The sequence below is a fragment of the Mobula birostris genome, chromosome 16 (genome assembly GCF_030028105.1).
Source record: "Mobula birostris isolate sMobBir1 chromosome 16, sMobBir1.hap1, whole genome shotgun sequence".
In the NCBI taxonomy this organism is placed as follows: Eukaryota; Metazoa; Chordata; class Chondrichthyes; order Myliobatiformes; family Myliobatidae; genus Mobula; species Mobula birostris.
This window is the reverse complement of record NC_092385.1, coordinates 11565555-11586222: the sequence shown is the minus strand read 5'-3', so window position 1 is coordinate 11586222 and position 20668 is coordinate 11565555. Positions and strand designations below refer to the sequence as shown.

At 43.9% G+C, this 20668-nt stretch overlaps 1 protein-coding gene across 8 annotated transcripts in view; it reads left to right on the top strand.

Moving 5' to 3' along the window:
- Positions 1-20668, top strand: part of sema3b (sema domain, immunoglobulin domain (Ig), short basic domain, secreted, (semaphorin) 3B) — a 495602-nt gene that overhangs the window by 453051 nt on the left and 21883 nt on the right. For all 8 annotated transcript variants that reach the window (XM_072280301.1, XM_072280307.1, XM_072280306.1 and 5 more), the window contains 7 exons: positions 248-390; positions 9340-9454; positions 12674-12743; positions 14121-14265; positions 15763-15982; positions 18111-18202; positions 19572-19613. In XM_072280301.1, the coding sequence (XP_072136402.1) occupies positions 248-390; positions 9340-9454; positions 12674-12743; positions 14121-14265; positions 15763-15982; positions 18111-18202; positions 19572-19613 (827 nt within the window). The remainder of the gene's footprint in view (positions 1-247; positions 391-9339; positions 9455-12673; positions 12744-14120; positions 14266-15762; positions 15983-18110; positions 18203-19571; positions 19614-20668) is intronic.

The window sequence follows — 20668 nt, the reverse complement described above, 5'->3', positions numbered from 1 at the left end:
CCAAGAACCTTTTTCAGGACTGGAAAGAAAGGGGGAAGATGCTAAATTCTTATTTATTTAGCTCAGGAAATAATCATTGTTCACATTTTTTGCAACAACCTTTAAATCTGGCTGAGCATGATCACATGTAAAGACCTTGTTTATGATTTATTGAGAAGATCTTCAACCACTGCCCATATCTTGTCCCTAGACTCACCCTCTTTTAGAAAACAGCTGAACTTTTAAAAAATTTTCCTCCTTTTTGCAGACCCCAAGTTTGTTGGATCTTTCTGGATCCCCGAGAGCGACAACCCAGATGATGATAAGATCTACTTCTTCTTCCGGGAGATAGCCGTCGAAGGACAGAACCTTGGGAAGTCCACCTTCTCGCGAGTTGGCCAGCTGTGTCGGGTGGGTAATCGAAGCTTGGCGATGGAGTGGGGACTTCTGACCTCCCTCCCCAAGTCCAAAGTGTGGAGTGAGAGAGTCATCAATCTTGAACGGGTCTGTTGTTTCACTGAGCTTGGGATAGCTGCAGTCATAATGATGTGAAATGGATAAGCCTCATATATGACCTCTGGTATTCCAGACAGTTATGGACAAAGGTACACTGTGCAACTTTAATCATGACTGCTGACTGATTGATATTGTAAATCCCCCCCCCACCCCCCGATGGTTCAGTGTTAGCACAAGGAACTTAGAATATAGAACTCTACAGATCGTGCCGACCTTGTAACCAATTCTAAGAGCAATGTAATCCTTCCATCCTATATAGTCCATTTTTCTATCATCCATCTGCCTATCTAAAAGTCTCTTAAATGTCCCAAATGTATCTGCATCTACCACCACTGCTGGCAGGGTGCTCCATACACCCAAGACTCTATGTAAAGAACATACAATGTATTTTGATAATTCCTGTCAATTAATTTTTATGACTCTGTAACTATATGAATTTAAGTTGTCTCATTGAGACAGGAGGTCGGTGTTAGACAGGTACTGCAGACTAACTTTTGTGCAGATGGGATCAAAGCAGGACGTTAAAAAAAGGAAGAGATTTTTGCTAATGTTCAAAGTTCAAAGTTTAGAGCCTCCAGGTGACTGTGGATCATGAGGTGTGATCCATGTCCAATGCTGTGGGGACACGAGCCAGGGCCTGATCAACCCTGGCTGGGTCGTCTGGATGAGAGTGTATGATGTTCAAAGACCCGAAACACCTAATGACCCCAGGCTACATCACTGATGATGTGTCCCAGCGCATCCTAGGATGTATCTCAGCATCATTATCTAAGTACATATATGTTACCATATAAAACCCAGAGATTAATTTGTGACATAGATGTACTTTGATAATAAACTTACTTTGAACTTTAATTGTTGTGCCTTTACTGGACTCGAGGCCTGCAAAAAATACTTCAGCCCATCAATGTTCTAAAAGAAAGGAAATGTAAGTTTGCACTTGGCAATATACACAAATAATAATGGGACGGTAATCAGGTAACTTCCTTAGTTATCAGAGTCATAAAGACACAGAGCACAGGAACAGGTCCTTCAGCCAACCGAGTCCATGCTAGCTATCAACCACCCATTTCTATTAATCCTACAGTAGCTCTTCTTATTCTCTCTGCATTCCATCAACTCTCTCTAGACGCTGACCATAAGATATAGGAGCAGAATCAGGCCATTTGGCCCTCTGAGTCTGCTCCGCCATTTCGTCATGGCTGATCCATTTTCCCTCTCAGCCCCCAATCTCCTGCTTTCTCTCCTGTATTCCTCCATGGCCTGACTAATCAAGAATCTATCCATCTCTGCATTAAATATACCCAATGACTTGGGATCCACAGCCACCTGTGGCAACGAATTCCACAGATTCACCACTCTTTGGCTTAAAGATATTCCTCCTCATCTCCGTTCTAAATGGGTGCTCCTCTATTCTGAGGCTTTTCCTCTGATCTCACACTCCCCACCACAGAAAACATCTTCTACATCCCCTCTGCTATGGCTTTCAACATTGAATTGGTTTCTATGAGGTCACCCCTTCCAGTGAGTAGAGGCCCAGAGCCATCAAACTCTCCTCACATGAAAAGCCTTTCAATCCCAAAATCATTTTCCTGAGCGTCCGTTGAACCCTCTCCAAAGTCAGCAAATCCTTTCTTAGATAGGGGGCCCAAAACTGCTCACAATACTCCAAATGAGGCCTCACCAGTGCTTTATAAAGCCTCAACATTACATCCTTACTTCTATATTCTCGTCAACACTCATATTCACACCAATGGTCAGTTACTTCTTCCAGTTAACCTACTAACGAGCACATCTTTGGGGTGTAGGAGGAGACAGGAACACCTGGAGGAAACCACGTGATCAAATGCGTAACATGCAGACTCCACACAGAAAGCAACAGAGGTCCAGATTGAACCTAGGTCACTAGAGCCTGGGTCGAATATCCTGGTTACTGGTTAAGCCACTTGATGAGGGAGAGAGCATTCTTTTTTGAAATAACAATACACAATCTCTAACATCCATTTTAAAGACGGTGGAAGGGCCTAAGTTTAACAGCTCACCTGAAAGATATGGTTTTGATAGGGCAGAGCATCTTCTTAAGACCAGAAGACACAGGAGCAGAATTAGGCCATTCAGCCCATCGAGTTTACTCCATTATGGTGAATTTATTATCCCTCTTAACCCCGTTCTCTTGATTTCTCCTCATATTCTTTGACGCCCTGATTAGTCAGGATCATATCAACCTTTCCTTTAAATATATCCAATGACTTGGTCTCCATTGCTGTTTGTGGCAATAAATTCCTCTGGCCTAAAAGGACATTCTTTGAATCTGAGTCTATGCCCTCTGGTCCTAGACTCCCCCTCCATTAGAAACATCCTCTCCACATCCGCTCTATTAAAAGACCTTTCAATTTTCAGTAGGTTTCATTTCTTCTAAACTCCGGTAAGTACAGGCTCAGAGCCATTAAGCACTCCTCTACGTTAACCCTTTAATTCCTGGGGTCATTCTCGTAAGCCTCCTCTGGACCTTCTCCGATGCCAGCGCATCCTATCTTGTACATGGGATCTAAATCATCTCAGAATACGCCAAATGTGGTCTGCCCAATGCCTTATAAAGTGTCAGCATTACGTGCTTGCTTTTATATTCTAATCACATTAGGGGTCTTGGTCTAGTGCCTGGAGTGTGACTTGAGTCCCTGAGCCTAATCCTTGAATCCGTTGTGCCTACACTCCAGCTGCCCCCACACTGCGTGGATATGCAATCCATCTGATCTGGATTGTTACACCTCTTTCTTCCTTTATCAATCTTTTTATTGATTTAAAAGGAACATAAATACAAGCAAGAGGAGAATTATCTCAAATATATATATCAATACCATGGGAAGATGGTGTCGAAGAAGCTTATGAGAGGAAAAAGAGCAAGTACTCTGAACTGGCAACTGAAGCTGCCCAGGATGGCTGGAAGACCAATATTTTTCTGTAGAAGTGGGATGCAGGGGATTCGTTGCTCCATCTACGACTAGTCTATTGAAGAGGATGGGGGTGAGGGGGTCACTCCCTCCAACAAGCAATCAAGTCCTTGTCAAACGCAGCAGAAGAAAGCAGCAATTGGATTTGGATTAAAAGGAAAGACAACAACTGGGCTGCAAGGTGAAGACAGGAGGGTATGGAACTGAGGGAGGTGTATCTGGGACGCCAGGTAGCACCGTTGAGCCCTCTGGAGATGTCATGGGCTTATCAACGAAACGTCAAAGAAGGAGGGTTCCCACCTGATGACCTCGATGACGTACCTACCCTCCTTGTCACCACTCCAAGCCCACTGCTGACATTGAGAGTGCCAACTTACCATAGGGATTGAAACATCAAGTCCTAGTAGCTCTACTCAATAACAATACAAACGGAAAGTGAAATAGACATTATCAAAATCATACATAGCGTTAAGCTAGTATGCAGTATATAATAAAAAAGAAGACAGCTAATTCTCCTCATCAATTCATGGAGAAAAAAAAATTAAATTTTTAAATGAAGAAAAAAAACCCTCACTACACTATACAAAAAAAAGGATAAAAAGGGGACTGGGCAGTCCATTCTGAGGATGCAACCAAAAAAAAAGAAAGACTTTCCGATCAAATCTAAAACTTCAAAAAAAATTGGAAGAGTAATAAATCAAATCAAATGAAAATATTTTGAATGAAAGGTCGCCAGATTGGATTGTTACGCCTCTTGTTGCACTGGGTAAACACTCATTGTCTGTCAGAGTGGAAGGGCTTGCCAGACCCGGTTCTTCAGGAGTGGGGGCTTGTCTCTTCATTTCCCGGTTATAAGTAATGACCTCTAGGAAAGGACAGCACTGGAACGCAAACAAACCACGGCATAGTTTATTAATAGAGCACTCAGTGGGGAATGGAAAATTGTAATCGAGTATTAATCTTCAGCCTTGAAGCAAAAACACCGCAGAAAAGTCCTTGAAGGGCAATGCAAACAGTGTGCTACTTACACCACAGGAGATGGGTGTCTTTTTAGACACATAGAACACAGAACAGACAGAGCAATACAGGCACTTTGCCCCACATTGTTGTGCTGACTTTTTAACCCACTCTAAGATCAATCTAACCCTTCCCTCCCAAACAACACTCCATTTTCTCCCATCCATGTGCCTGTGTAAGGTTTCTTAAATGTCCCTAATGTATCTGCCTCTACCACCACCCCCGGCAGGTGTGAAAGCAGCCAGCACTATCTGTGTGAAAGACTTATCTCTGACATCTCCTCTATTGTTTCTTCCAGTCACCTTAAAATTATGCCCCCTTGCATGAGCTATTTCCCCCTCCAGCCCTGTCAGGGCACCCACCACTCTCTATGTTAAAAAAAATACACATACATCTGACATCCCCCCATCACCTTAAAATTATGCTCTTTATTATTAGCCATTTCTGCCTTGGGGAAAACTCTCTGACTGTCCACTCAATCTATTCCTCTTTTCAAGTCACCTCTCATCCTCCTTTGCTCCAAAGAGATCTCTTCCGGAAGGTATGGTTCCGGAAGAACTGGAGATCTCAGGCTCGAGAAAATTATATGGTTAATTAAGTGTTTCCAGAAATATGATGTAGATCTGTTAACATGAATGGAAATAAGGACGATAACTGAGTATAGGCCTGAGGGGCTAGGTGATCTATGCCAGTCCATCTGCTCTCTAACAATGTGAACTTAGATTGAAGAAGCTTTCAACAAAATTGGCAGAGCAAATGGCCCAAAAGTCCCAGAGTTAGAGTATTCAGTGTGGCAGTATGTTCCGGGTACTCACCAATCTCTCTGTAAAAATCCTACCATTGTCATCTCCCATACACGTTCCTCCATTCACATTAAATAGATGTTCCCTGGTACTGGGCCGTACCAGGCAGCATCCTGGTAAATCTCTGCACCTTTTGTAATTCTTCCACATCCTACCTGTAATGAAGCGACCAGAACTGAACACAATAGTCTAAGAGTGGTGTCTGTGTAGTTAAGTGTGGGATTTTCAAGCACAGCATTCTTTAGAGATCGTAGAGAATGGCGTGTAAAACAGAACAAAACATCCAGTGAGCAGCAGTTCTGCGGGCGAAATCGCCTTAGAAATGAGAGAGCTCAGAGCAGAATGGCCAAACTGGTTCAAGCTGACGGGGAGGTAACAGTAAGCCATGCGTTACAACAGCGGTGTGCAGAAGAGCATGTTTGAACGCACAGTATGTTGAACCTTGAAGTGGATGAGCTACGGACGCAGAAGACCACGAACACACACTCAGTAGATACTTTATTTGGCACAGAAAAGGTACCGAATAAAGTGGCCACTAAGTGTACTAAACATCAAGGAAGCAGTTGAATAAGCGAGTAGCCAGACCACCCCCCCCCCCACCCCAGGAACACAGGAGGTGCCAGCTTTCTGTTCTTGCTCTTGTCCTCCCGAACGTCTCCCTCTCCTTCACTGCAGGAAATGAGCTCCCAGTGTGATAGATTACTGATACCCTTTGCAGATGGCCATTCTGTTTTCGGAGGTGGGGGGGATGGATTCCTGCCTCCACCCGTAATCAATGGCCTTTCCCAAGTGTTGTGGGGTGAAGAGATCTGCTGAGTCACTGTGTGTTTCCTTCTCCCTGCTCCTTTGGGAATATGAAGGCTGTTTCTCCTGTTCCAATATTCCTAAAACTCCCACTTGGGCTGTGATAGGTGGGAGTGTTAGGAACATAGGAGCAAAGAAGGCCGTTCAGCCCTTCGGGGCTACTGCACCATTCATCAAGATCATAGCTGATCTTCCTCACCAGTTATACTTTTTTTCCAAGTTCTTTAAAATCTAGTGACCTGCTGATCGATCTCTGCAGAAGTTTCACCACCTTCTTGAGAGAAGAAATTTAATACATTGCACACAGTAAGAGGCCCTTTGGCCCATCATTCCTGTGCTAACCGTGCTTTCAAGTTAAATTAATCCTGTTGTAGTGTGGTGGCCTGACTTCCACCTTGCTAAAGTCAAACGGCGACTGACAGACAAGTCCTCATACTTATGCCTTGAAAACGATCCCACTCCAGACCATCAGAAAATTGTCTTTGACATCATCACTAAACTAATCAAATCTGGAGAACTCCCATCTACTGTCACCAAACTCATAGTTCCCTAACCCCGCACTGCTCATTTCTACCTCCTACCCAAGATCGACAAATCTGATTATCCAGGTAGGCCTGTTGTCTCTGCCTTCTCCTGCCCCACTGAGCACGATCCGCACACCATTTTATCCCCCTTTGTTTAGTCCCTTCCCACCTACATCTGCAACACTTCACGTGCTCTTGATCTCCTCAATAACTTTCAATTCCCTGGCTCTAATCACCTCTTTTTCACCCTGGATGTCTGGTCCCTATACACTTCTACCCCTCATCAAGAAGGCCTTAAAGCTTCCCCCACACCTTTGTACTCTAGGCCCTAGCTATGCCTGTCCTTTCATTGGCTACATAGAACAGTCCATGTTCCAAGCCTTCCCTGGTAATGCTCCCCAATTCTTAGAGCGCCACATTGACGACTGCATTAGTGCTACTACATGCACCAGTGCTGAGCTTGTCAATTTCAACACCTTTGCCTCCTATCTCCACCCTGCCCTTAAATTCACTTGGTCCATTTCTGACACTTCCCTCCCCTTTTTTGATCTCTCTGTAACCATCTCTGGAGACAAACTGTCCACCGGTATCTTTATAGACCTACTGGTTCCCATGGCTATCTTGACTATTCCTCTTCCCACCCTGTCTTCAGTAAGAATGCGATTCCTTTTAATCAGTTCCTTCATCTGTTTCCAGGATGAGGCCTTCCTTTCTAAGACATCAGAAAATATCTTGCCCTGCTCATCTTCTTTAACCTTTCCCCCTCTCACCTTAAGCCTATGCACTCTAATATTTGAAATTTCCCCTTTGGGTAAAAGGCACTCTCTACCCTGTCCATGCCTGCATGATTTTATATACTTCTATTTCTGATATATTTATGTCTTATTTTGGTCCCATAGGGCTGACCCTGGGCCTGCAAACACATATTCTCTGCATTCACCTTGTTGGGCTCTATATGGTTAGGGTGACAGGGGCTTAGGGAATTAACTTGCCAGTACAGCATAGGAGCAAGTCCTTTGGCCCATAGTGTGGGTGGGTGGCCCAATAGCAGAAAAACTAGCATAACACTTTGCGGCGCCAGTGATCAGAGTTTAATTTCCGCCGTTGTCTGTAGGGAGTTCATATGTTGGGCACAGGAGTACATTCAGCCAGAGACTCATTCCACCGAGATGCAACACAGAGCGTCACAGGAAGTCATTCCAGCCTGTGGCCATCAAACTTTACAATTCCTCCCTTGGAGGGTCGGACACCCTGAGCCAATAGGCTGGTCCTGGACTTATTTCCTGGCATAATTTACATATTACTATTTAATTATTTATGGTTTTATATTGCTATATTTATACCATATTCTTGGTTGGTGCAACTATAACGAAAACCAATTTCCCTCGGGATCAGTAAAGTATGGCTATGACTATGACCGAGTGGGTTGCATCTGGCTGCTACGATTTCCTCCCACATTACAAAGACGTACGGGTTAGTAAGTTGTGGGCATGCTATGTGAGTGATGGTGGAAGTGTAGGAACACTTGTGAGTTGCCCCCAGCAGATCCTCGGATTGTTTTGGTCATTGACGCAACGACATATTTCACTGTATAAATAAATCTAATCTTTAATACCAAGCTAATTACACCCCTCTTTGCACTTCTATATGCCTACCCAAGAGCCCCTTAAACAGCTCTGACATATTTGCCTCCTCTGCTACCCCTGGCAGCATGTTCCGAGCAACGTAAGAAAAAACTTGCCTGTGGGGACCGCTTCGTCGAGCACCTCCGCTCCGTCCGCCACAACAGACAGGGTCTCCCGGTAGCCACCCACTTCAACTCTGCTTCCCATTCCCATTCAGATATGTCCATACATGGCCTCCTCTACTGCCATGATGAGGCTAAACTCAGGTTGGAGGAGCAACACCTCATATACCGTCTAGGTAGTCTCCAGCCCCTTGGTATGAACATAGAATTCTCCAACTTCTGGTAATTCCCTCCCCCTCCCTTCCTCTATCCCTATTTCACATCATCTCCCTCATAGTTCCGCCTCCTTCTATTACTGCGCATTGTTCTCCTGCCAATCACCTCCCTGCTTCCCCTCCCCTACCCCTTTGTCTTTCAAATTCCTGTTTTTTTCAACTACCAGCGTTCTTCAAACCCTCCCCAAAGTTCTTCCTTCAGTCCTGACGAAGGATTTCGGCCCGAAATATCGACTAATCTTTTCAACTGATGCTGATTGACCTGCTGAGTTCCTCCAGCGCTTTGTGAGTGTTCCTTTGACAACAGCATCCGCAGATTATTTTGTGTTTGCCTGCACATCTTCTGTGCTTACCCCTCTTAACTTAAATGCATGCCCCCTAGCATTTGCAATTTCAACCCTAGGAAAAAGATATCAGATGGCCCTCATAATCTGACAAACTTTTGTCAGATCTTCCCTCAGCCTCTGCCACTCCAAAGGAAACTATTTAAGTTTGTCCAGTCTCTCCTTGTAGCACACACTTGTAATCCAGGCAGCCTCCTGGTACTCTCTCCGGAGCCTCCATAGCCTTCCTATGATGGGGTAATCAGAGTGCAATACTGCAGGTGCAGCCTAGCCAGAGTTTTATGAATCTACAGCGTAACCTCCTGACTCTCGAACTTGACGCCTGAGTAATAAAGACAAGCAATTCTGTGCACCCCCTTTACCGCCTTGTCAACTTGTGCAGTCACTTTCAAGGAACCGCCTGTCATTATTTGCTTAACTGTCTTCTTCCTTATTTCAGAATGATCACGGAGGCTTGAGAAGTCTGGTGAACAAGTGGACAACGTTCCTGAAGGCACGGTTAATCTGCTCGGTCCCAGGCAATGAAGGGATTGACACTCATTTCGATGAGCTTAGTAAGTGGCGTTAGCCTTTATTATTAATGTACTCTCTTCTTCTTTCAGTAAAGACAAGTGGCGTTAGCCTTTATTATTAATGTACTCTCTTCTTCTTTCAGTAAAGACAATGATAGCAGTAAATAACCATGTCGATTAAGCAAATTCACCACCTCTATCCTCATTCAGCATCTTGCACATGAGGTCGAGAGGAATGAGAGCTTCAAGTCCTAGGTGTGAACATCACCAATGGCCTGTCCTGGTCAACTACGTTGATGTCATGGCCAAGAAAGCTCAACAACACCTCTACTTCTTCTGCCATGATCAAATTGCTAAATGTGGAGATAGTTGAAAAATCAGAAGTGCAAAGAGTTGAAGGAGTCCTCATGTAGGATTTCTTAAAGGTTAACAGGCAGGTTGAATCAGTAGTAAGGAAGGTAAAAGCAATGTTAGTGCTCATTACAAGCGAACTGGAAATGTAAAAGTAAGAATATAATGCTGAGGCTTTATAAGGCATTGGTCATACCACACTTAGAGTATAGTGAGCAGGTTTGGGCCCCTTACCTGAGAAAAGATATGCGAGCATTGGAGAGGATCAAGAGGATGTTCACAAGAATGATTCTGGGAATGGAAGGGTTAATGTATGAGGAGGGTTTGATTGCTCTGGGCCTGTACTTGTTGGAGTTCAGAAGAAATGAGGGGCGGGGGGAGCTCATTGAAACCTACTGAATATTGAAGGTCTGAGACAGAGTGAATGTGGAGACAGTGTTTCCTCTAGTTGGGGAGTCTAAGATCAGAGGGCACCGCTTCAGAATAGAGGGACATCCATTTAGGACAGAGAGGAGAAAGACTTTCTTTAGCCAGAGGTGGTGAATCTGTGGAATTCATTGCCACAGACGGCTGTGGAGGCCAAGTCACTGGATATATTTAAAGCAGATGTTGATAGGTTCTTATGTAGTCAGGGTGTAAGGGGTTATGAGGAGAAGGCAGGAGAATAGGGTTGACAGGGATAATAAATCAACCATGATGGAATGGTGCAGCAGACTCGATGTCTGTCCTGGTCCAACAACATTGATGTCATGGCCAAGAAATCTCTTGTGATCCTGTGCACTTATGTGAGAGGTAGTTTTTTTTACAGAGTCGTAAATGCATTGAACATGCTGCCAACAAAGCAGAATAATTTGTAAAGTATTCGATAGGTTTCAATGTAAAAGATACTGAAAGTGTGCATTGCAGGTAAACGATAAATTGCAAGATCATAACAAGGTAGGTTGTAAGGCCAAATGTCATTCTTGTCATACACAATGTCATTCAAGATTCTGATCATAAACTTATCCTCAAGCCTGGTGGTGTGTGCTTTTAGGCTTTTGTATCTACTGCCTGATGGGAGAAGGGAGAATAAATAATGCCAGGGTGACACACACACACACAAAATGCTGGAGGAACTCAGCAGGCCAGGCAGCATCTAGAGAAAGAGTACAGTCAACATTTAAAGCCTGCCGAAGGGTTTCGGCCGGAAACATTAACTGTACTTTTTTCCATAGATGCTGCCTGGCCTGCTGAGATCCTCCAGCATTTTGTATGTTGTGTTTGGATTTCCAGCATCTGTAGATTTCCTCTTGTTAATGTTTAGGGTGGGTGGGGTCTTATGATGGCCGTTTTACTGAGGCAATGAGAAGAATAGAGAGACCCCATGGACGGGAACCCATGTGACGTGCTGTGGTGTGTCCACAATTCTCTTGAGTTTTTCATGGTCATATGCAGAGCAGTTGTTGTACCAAGTCGCTATACATCTAGACAGGATGTTTTCTATGGTGCAACATTTCTGACGTTGGATCCAGCAGCATCACCCGCCCACGTCATAATCTGCACTGAGCAGCTAAACATTGAATACTCTTAACTCTGCAACTTACTTCAGTTGAACTCAACCCTGATCTCAACCACTTTGCTCTGCCAATTTTTGTGAAATTGAAGGCTTCTTCTTTTTATGTCCACATTGTTGAACAACATTGGGGCTGGCATAGATCACCCAGATCCTCAGGCCAATACTCACGTAGGTTAATGGCTGCACATTTCTGCAAACGTTTAACCACAAAAAGATCCCATTCTGAGATCGCCAGTTCTTCCAAAATCATACCTCCTGGAAAAGGTTAATGAAGCTAGGGCTTTTCTCATTGGACCGAGGAAGCATGAGAGGTGACTTGGTCAAAGTATACAGGATGATAAGAGGCATAGATTGAGTGGAAAGCCAGAGGCTTTTTCCCCCAAGGTGGAAATGGCATAATATAGGACATAATTTTAAGGTGCTTGGAGGAATGTCAGAGGAAAGTTTACTTTTTACACTGTGAGTGGTGGATGTGTGGGTCGCATTGTCAGGGGTCATGATAGGGGCATTTAAGAGACTCATAGACAGACACATGGATGAAAGAAAAATGGAGGATTATGTGGGAAGGAAGGGTTAGATTAAAACATTGGCACAATATTATGGGCCAAAGGTCTTGTAATCTGTTTTACTCTTCTATGTTCTAAGTTCTGGGGGAGAGAAGTCCATATTTTTATGTTCCTTTGTGCTTAACGCGTGCTTCCTAAGATCCTTCCTGAAGGATCTGGCTCAGAAGCAAGGACAAGCCCTCACCCTGTGTGGTCAGAATTCCACTGAGGAGTTCCACTTAGTTGGTGGTCAGAATTCCACTTAGGACTCGCACCACCAGGTTCAAGAACAGTTACTACCTCTCAACCATCAGGATCTTGAGCAAACAGGAATAACTACACTCACTTGGCCCACCCATTGAGATGTTCCCGCAACCAATGATCTCACTTTAAGGACTCTTGATCTCATTATCTCATGCTCTCGTTATTTATTGCTATTTGTTTATATTTGCATTTACACACGTTCGGCACAGCATTGTGTGCCGAAGGGCCTGTATTGTGCTGTAGGTTTTCTATGTTCTACGCACAGTTTGTTGTCTTCTATGCTGCAGTTGATCCTTCATTGATCCTGTTATAGTCACTATCCTGTAGATTTGCTGAGTATGTCCACGGGAAGATGAATATATGGTGACGTATATGTACCTTGATAATAAAATTTACCTTGAACTTCAATTGCTGGAGTTAATAAATGGGATTGTCATGGAGACTGGATCCTGGACCACATACAGTCTGACCAAAGAATGAGGCCATCTCCAAGCTTGTCACACACTGATTATCATTTATTTAATGCTGTGTTTGATCTTTCAACAGGGGATGTTTTCTTCCTGCAAACAAGAGATCGCAGGAACCCTCTAGTCTACACTGTCTTCAGTACCTCAAGGTAAGAACATCTGAAGTCAATGCATAGTGACAAAGTTTTGTACGAGCTCCAAGAGGGAATGGTAAACTCATTACAATGACGTGATGGAATATCTTGTACAACCACTGATATGGCTTACTTCAGCAATAATAAGCATTGTGAGCTACTGGCTGTGATATTAAGAAAGTTCAGATTTAAATTCATTTATTTATCACATGCTGTATGTCGAAGCATCCTGTGAAATGCATCATTTGCATTATAACCCAACACAACCTGAGGATCTGCTGGAGGAAACCTCGTGTTGCCACACATTCTGGCAGCAATATAGCGTGCCCGTGTACCAGTTGGTAGGTTAATTGGTCATTGTAACTTGTCCTGTGGTTAGGCTAGGGTTAAACTAGTGGGTTGCTAGGCAGCATGGCTTATTGGGCCAGAAGGCCCTGTTCTGCACTGTGTCTCTAAGTAATAAAAAATTAAATATCAACACAGGCCAAAACACCCAAATCTTTCAGGAAGTGGCTTTACCTGCATCTAAAGGACCATTTTGTTCAAATCAGCATCCCACTCTGAGAGAGTTAATGAATAAACCGATGATAAATTGATTATCAATTTATTGAGATGAATTGATAAATCCTCTGAAAAGTATGAAATATTAACGTAAACACGAGGAAATCTGCAGAAGCTGGAATTTCAAGCAACACACATAAAAAATTTCTGGTGAACGCAGCAGGCCAGGCAGCATCTATAGGAAGAGGTACCTCTTCCTATAGATGCTGCCTGGCCTGCTGTGTTCACCAGCAATTTTTATGTGTGTTGCATGAAATATTAACACTCAGTTGTGAGCTAATGGGCAAGTATATTTCAGGAGAGAACAAAAAAAAAGCTGCGTATTTGGATGTGTAGTAATCATTTGTAGTGTTGTCACTAATTGATGGACTGCATCTTAGGTTGGAGGGTAGGTCATGGTTATTAGGTCAGATACTGAGAGGAGAGGAGGGGACACAATGATTGATGCACATGCCGGATACTGAGGATGGGGACACAATGATTGATGCACACAGGAGATAATCAGGGTGGTTACCCATGATCATTGTGCACAGCAGATTCTGAGGGTGGGGACATAATAATTGATGCATACACAGGATACTGAAGGTGGGGACTCATTGTCGATGCACACACTGGGAAAGGAAGGGGTGGGATGCATACAGTAACACACCAGGGATAAACCTTATAATCGGTAAATAGACCAGGGTGTGGGAGTGAACTGCATTACCATGCAGATGTGCAGGGATTCAGAACATCTGTAACACAGCTGTGCAGTGGTGGCAACCCACAGGTTCTAGTCTGCTGGCTTCCCAGCACCACCAGCCATTTAATACGCCATGTTGTTTCTTTCAGTAATGTGTTCAAAGGCTCGGCCGTGTGTGTGTACAGCATGAATGACATCCGCAGAGCTTTCCTGGGGCCCTTTGCACACAAGGAGGGCCCAAACTATCAGTGGGTCCCCTATCAGGGGAAGGTGCCTTACCCCCGACCAGGAATGGTGAGTGGATTAATGTAACCATAACCATGGGCATCACGATGCTGTTATACCCTACAACCTCTATACACTGCCAGACTTGTGAGGGATTAATTCTGCAATATTTTGAGTGTAGATAAGATACCAGGTAACCATTCGGCCCATTGTCTTATGGGAGCCCTCTGAAAGAATTACTCAGTGGAGCAAACTCCTCTTCTTTCCCCCGATGTCCCACATTCTTCTCATAGTTCGACGGCATTGTGACAGATGGCTCAAGTGGACGCCAGCCTTTGTCAGTCAGGCCACTGAGTATAGAAGTAGGGAGGTTACGTTGCAGGTAAGCCCACACTCAGCGTGCTGAGTTCAGTGTTGCTCACCTTGCTATAGGAAAGATGCTATTAAGCCGGAAAGAGTGTAGGGAAGATTCACGAGGATATTGCTTAGACTAGAGGGACTGAGTAAAAGGGAGAGGTTAGGACAGTTTTCTTTGGAGTGGAAGAGACTAAGCGGTGACCTCCTATAAAATCATGAGGGTCACATGTCAGTCTTTTTCCCTGGGTTGGGGAGTCAAGAACTGGAGGGTGGTGAGAAGAGGGCAATTTAATAGGAACTTGAGGGACAACTTGTTTTTCACAGAGGGTGGCCCCTCTGTGGAACGAGCTGCCAGAGGAAATGGCTGAGGCAGATACATTAACATTGGACAGATAAATGGATAGGAAAAGTTAGAAAGATATGCGCCAAGCGCAGGCAAACAGGACAAGTTCAGGTAAGAGCCATATAGGATCAGTTGAGCCTTAGGGCCCGTTTCCATGCAGTAAGACTCTATGTCTCTGTGACTGTAAGCTTCTTTCTGAATGTTGGATGTCACCCATTTGGGCAAGTGGAGCATGCTCGCTCATTCTCTTGATTTGTTTCTTCAGTAGTCTTTTGGGGAGTCAAGAGATGAAGCACGCGAAACAGAATAACTCAGTTTTAAAATCATAGAGCCCTACAGCACAGAAACAGGCCCTTCGCCCCATCTAGTCCCTGCAGAACTGTTATTCCACCTAGTCCCATTGACCTGCTCGTAGGCATCACCCTCCATTCCTCCCCCACCCATGGTCTTATCTAAACCTTTCTTAAATGTTGCAATGAAACCAGCATTCGCACTTCCACTGGCAGCTCACCCCGGTCTTGCACCACCCTCTGAGTGAAGAAGTTCTTCCTCAGATTGCCCTGAAATATTTCACCTGTCACCCTAAACATTAGGTTATGAAATTTATAAAAAAATCATTATAATGCTTCTAAGGCCTATGAAGTAACTGTACAAGACCTAATACATGTATAAAACGTACCTAGAAGTAGCTGTCCAATAGAATTTACCCTTCATCTATCCAAGTACATTAGCAAACACTGAAGTAATGATAAATCACAACTATAACCAGAAGTGATTTCCTCTGATTGAGTTTGCTAGTGTTTCCCTGTAGCTAAGATAGAGACAGTTCTCACAGCAGCCTGTAATGTTTCTCTCTCTCTCCCCAGTGCCCAAGCAAAACCTTTGGAGGCTTCCAGTCCACCAAGGAGTTCCCTGACGACGTTGTGCTGTTTGCCCGTAACCATCCCCTGATGTACAATCCGATTTACCCCATCAACCACCGGCCAACCCTCGTCAAGACCAACGTCGACTACAGCTTCATGCAGATCGTGGTGGACAGAGTGGATGCAGGAGATGGTCGCTACGACGTCATGTTTATCGGCACAGGTACTTTTTTCCTGATAGAGCCTCCTGACTTCTTTTGTGCACTGAGTGCAGTCAAGCCGCTGGTGCCTCCCCTCATTAGAAGCAGGAGTCGGTCTTTAGGCCGCTCGATCCTGTTCCAGCTTTCAACAAAGATGATGGCTGGATTTCCACTTCAGCGCCATTTTTCCTGCGCTGCCCCCTCGTGTCTTGATTAATAAAAAATTACCTCAGAACCAGAATCAGGTTTATTGTGCCTGACAAACATTAAGTCATGGAGTTCATGGAGGGGAGTAAACACTGTGATTAGTTACTGCCTACGCCACTGGCATTTGGGACAGCAATGAAGGTCTCCAGGTCCTGTGCTACCCACCAGTGTTGTCCATGGTTCACAGATTCCAAAAACAAATGTTGGCAGTACTCAGGGCTTCCTTCATCATGCCACTGCCAGCCATACGAATCCAGAGTGAAATCTCAGGAATACCATCACACACAGATATCGGATTCTTCATTGTTGTTTCTATAACTGACTAGTCAATGTTGTTAGCCCTGAGCTGAACCCCCGTACCTGGAGGACCGATGGGTCACACTTAGTCTGGCCTTTACCCTTTGACCTGTTTGGCATGTCAAAGCACATGGGCCTGACTCCAGCCATCACAGCTCTCCGGGTCACTGAGGCACGCAAGCCTCCAAACCCTACAAGGTTGTGGTCCTCTTGGAGGCCTCCCCAACGAAGGGGACTGTTTATTCCCCCCCCCCCATCACTCTTGGCTCCAGCACTTTGTATGCGTGGCTCAAAATTGATAGCATCTGCAGAATCTTTTGTGCAGGCATGAAATTTGTTGCTTTGTGGCAGCAGTACAGTGTAGGCATAACAAATGACTATAAGTTATAACAAACAAACAAATAAACAAACAGTGCAAAATTGGTAAAGCAAGGTATGTTCATGAGTTCATGCACCATTTAGAAATCTGATGGTGGAAGAGAAGAAGCTGTTGCTAAAACGTAGGGTGTGTGGCTTCAGGCTCCTGTACCTCTTCCCTAATGAGAAGAAGGCATGACCTTGATGGTGAAGGTCGGTAATGATTGAGTCTGCCTTCTTATTCAGGTACATAAAACAGGGAAGGGTAGAGATGAGGTGGATGGTCAATTCCTTTTTCCCAGTACAAAGCGGTCTTTAAAAGGCATAGATTTTAGAGGAGGGTGATAAATTTAAAAGGGGACTTGGAAGGCAGGTTTTTTATAGAGTGGTATGTGGGACAAGCTGTAGAGAGGGGTAGCATTTGGACAGGCACACGGATAGGAAAGTTAGAGTGATATCAACCCAATGCAGGGAAGTGGGACTAGCTAGGATAGACATCTTGTTCAGCATTGATGAGTTGGGCCAAAAGACCTGTTTTGTGGCTGTGTAACTCTTTAAACCTATGACTTTCTTATCCAGCAATCTATTGACTTGATAGAGGCGTACAAGCTGAGAAGAGGGATAGATAGAGTGGATAGCCAGAAACGTTTTCCCTGGGTGGAAATGGCTAATACAAGGGCACATAATTTTAAACAAGAGAAAATCTGCAGATGCTGGAAATCTGCGCCACACACACAAAATGCTGTTTCGGCCTGAAACGTCGACTATACTTTTTTGCGTAGACACCGCCTGGCCTGCTGAGTTCCTCCAGCATTTTGTGCGTGTTGCATAAATTTTAAGCTAATTGGAGTAAAGTGTAGAGGCAATGTCAGAGATAAGTATTTTACCCGAAGAGTGGCGGGTGTATGAATGCCCTGTCAAAGGTGATGGTAGAGGCAGGCACATTAGGAGCAATTAAGAAACTCTTTGATAGACACATGGATGATATTTAAATGGAGGGCTATATGGATGAGAAGGGTTAGATTGATTTTAGAGTAGGTTATAAGGTTGGCACAGCATCGTGGGCTAAAGGACCTGTACGGTACAGGAATGTTCTACGTTCTATCTGAATGAATAAACTTGAGGAGTCTAGGGAAGGGAATTCCAAAGGTTTATTTCCATTCTTTATGGACTACCCATGATTCTGTAGCTTTAAGCCCTTGGCTGGAGGTACCTCAGCTTGTGGAAACAGTGCCCCTGTGTCTAGTCTATTGAACCTGTCAGAGCTTCTCTTTCCCTTTGAACTTGCAGACATCGGGACGGTGTTGAAAGTGATCTCTGTGCCAAAGGAGAGCTGGCAGAACATGGAAGAGTTGGTCCTCGAAGAACTGCAAGTCTTCAAGGTGAGTTGGACAAGGATGGAAACAGAACTTTTCTTCCCCCATCGAATCATTGAACGATGGAATTCACGAGGAGACCATTCAGCCCATCACTTGCACTATTTCTGACCTTTACAAACACTAAGATCATTTAACACACATCAAAGTTGCTGGTGAACGCAGCAGGCCAGGCAGCATCTGTAGGAAGAGGTGCAGTCGACGTTTCAGGCCGAAACCCTTCGAGTCTCGGCCTGAAACGTCGACTGCACCTCTTCCTACAGATGCTGCCTGGCCTGCTGCGTTCACCAGCAACTTTGATGTGTGTTGCTTGAATTTCCAGCATCTGCAGAATTCCTGTTGTTTGCACTGATCATTTATCAGTTTTGACAGTCCACTTAACTGTGGTGCTGCTTAACCAACTATCAAAGCAAAATCTTTACAGCATTGATATGCATGAGACTCTATGCAGGTCCTGCCATATTATGTCACTCTTGTCCTTAAAGTTTAGCACTACACGGGCTGTTATTAAATTCCCAATAGTGATATACTTGATGTTTACATAAGGGCTGTCTGTGCACCCAAAGAAGGTTTGCACACATGATCTGACTTCTCAACACCTAATTGGAATTTTTATCCACCTTCCTACACAACTGGATTGTTCAGACTGTTGGGGTTTACTTTAGGAAGAAGTTCAGAAATAATTGGTTTTGGCATCAGAAGATGGACCGACTCCTGATCCACAATAAAGGTTAAAAAAAGATTAGCTTTATTTGCCACATGTACATCATAACATACAGCAAACTGCGCCATTTGTGTCAAATCATATCTGCGAGGATTGCGCTGGGCAGTTCGCAAGTGTCACCATGCTTCCGGTGCTAACATAGCCTATCACAACTTCACTAACCCTAATCATGTATCTTTGGAATATGGGAGGAAATCAGAGGATCGGTAGGAAACCCACGTGGTCAAAGGGGAATGACCTTACAGAGCGGCGGGAATTAAACCCAAATCTTACTCCAAAAGCATTATGCTACCATGCTGCCCAATAGAGTGGGCAGGGAACATTGAAGCCATAGCTCTAAAATGAACCTCATTCAAAATGTTTCACAGGGTCATTGTGTTACTGCTGAAGGAGACTGGCTGAAGTTGAAGTGAAAAGAGAAGATTCTGGAAGAACTCTGCATCTGTTAACTAAACATTTCAGATCAGGGACCTCGCCTTAGAACTGGCAAAGGGTCATTGACCTGAAATGTTAATTGGTTTCTCTTCCCACAGAGGTGTCTTTGACTGGCCGAGTTCTTCCAGCCTTTCTGTTTTGTTTTGTTTCTGGTTCCAGCATCTGCAGTTTTATTTGTTTCCCGTCCACTTATCGAACTGGTCTCCTTTATTTCAGGACTCCGCGCCGATCACTAATATGGAGCTCTCGTCAAAAAGGGTGAGTACAACATCTTACCAAACTTTGTATTTTCAGATTTGGATTTTTCAATGGTTGTCATCACATTTCTGATCCTCTGAGGTTACAGTGCGTGTTCTGGGAAGCCTTTTTGTCTGGCTTGAAAAAGGCAGAGAACCACAGAGACTGATGTTTGACAAGATAGGCGATCTGTCCCGGTGGTCTCCCAGTTTAATTCTACTTCCCGTTCCCATTCTGTCATGTTGGTCCATGGCCTCCTCTTTTGCCATGATGAGGCCACTCGGGCTAGAGGAGCAACACCTCCTATTCCGTCTAGGTAGCCTCCAAACTAATGACATGAACATTGATTTCTCCTTCCGGTTATTTTCTTTCCCTCCCTCTTCTCTCTTCTTCTGTTCCCCTCTCTGGCCTCTTACCTCTTCTCCTCACCTGCTTATCACTTTCCTCTGGTGCCCCTCCTTCTTCCCTTCCTCCTATCAGATTCCTTCCTTGATTGCATTGCATTTGCTACTTTAATGGCCAGAAGATCCAATTTATTGAACTGGAAGGAGACCAATTCTCCTACCACATTTCAATGGTTTTCCCAAACTATATCATGCTTAAATTTAGAAAAAAATCAGAAGTGACATTTTTGATCCTTCGGTTAAATTTGAAGAGACTTGGAAACCATTTATTCAACATTTTCATATGATGTAATTTGACCTTTCCGAATCCCTCTTATTAACTTAAAATATATGAATAGAGGAGTGGAGTTGACGATATTACTGAACATGCACGATTCAAGAATTGGTCTAGCCTTGTTTTGTTCCGTTTGCTTTTTTTTTTGGGTTTAGTATTTAGTTTCATTTTTTTGGTTTTTTGGGGGAGAGTTTCTTTGTTTTTTTTTTCTTTTTATTTCTTTTTTCTCTATGATTAATTATATTAAGAGTTTGGAAGTCTATCATACCTGTATTATTTGAAATCCTTTTTGTACATGCTTATCAACAATAAGATTATTCCAATCTCTCTGTATCAATATTGTTATTCTGTTTATAATTTTGGAAAATTAATAAAAAGATTTAAAAAGAAAAGAAAGG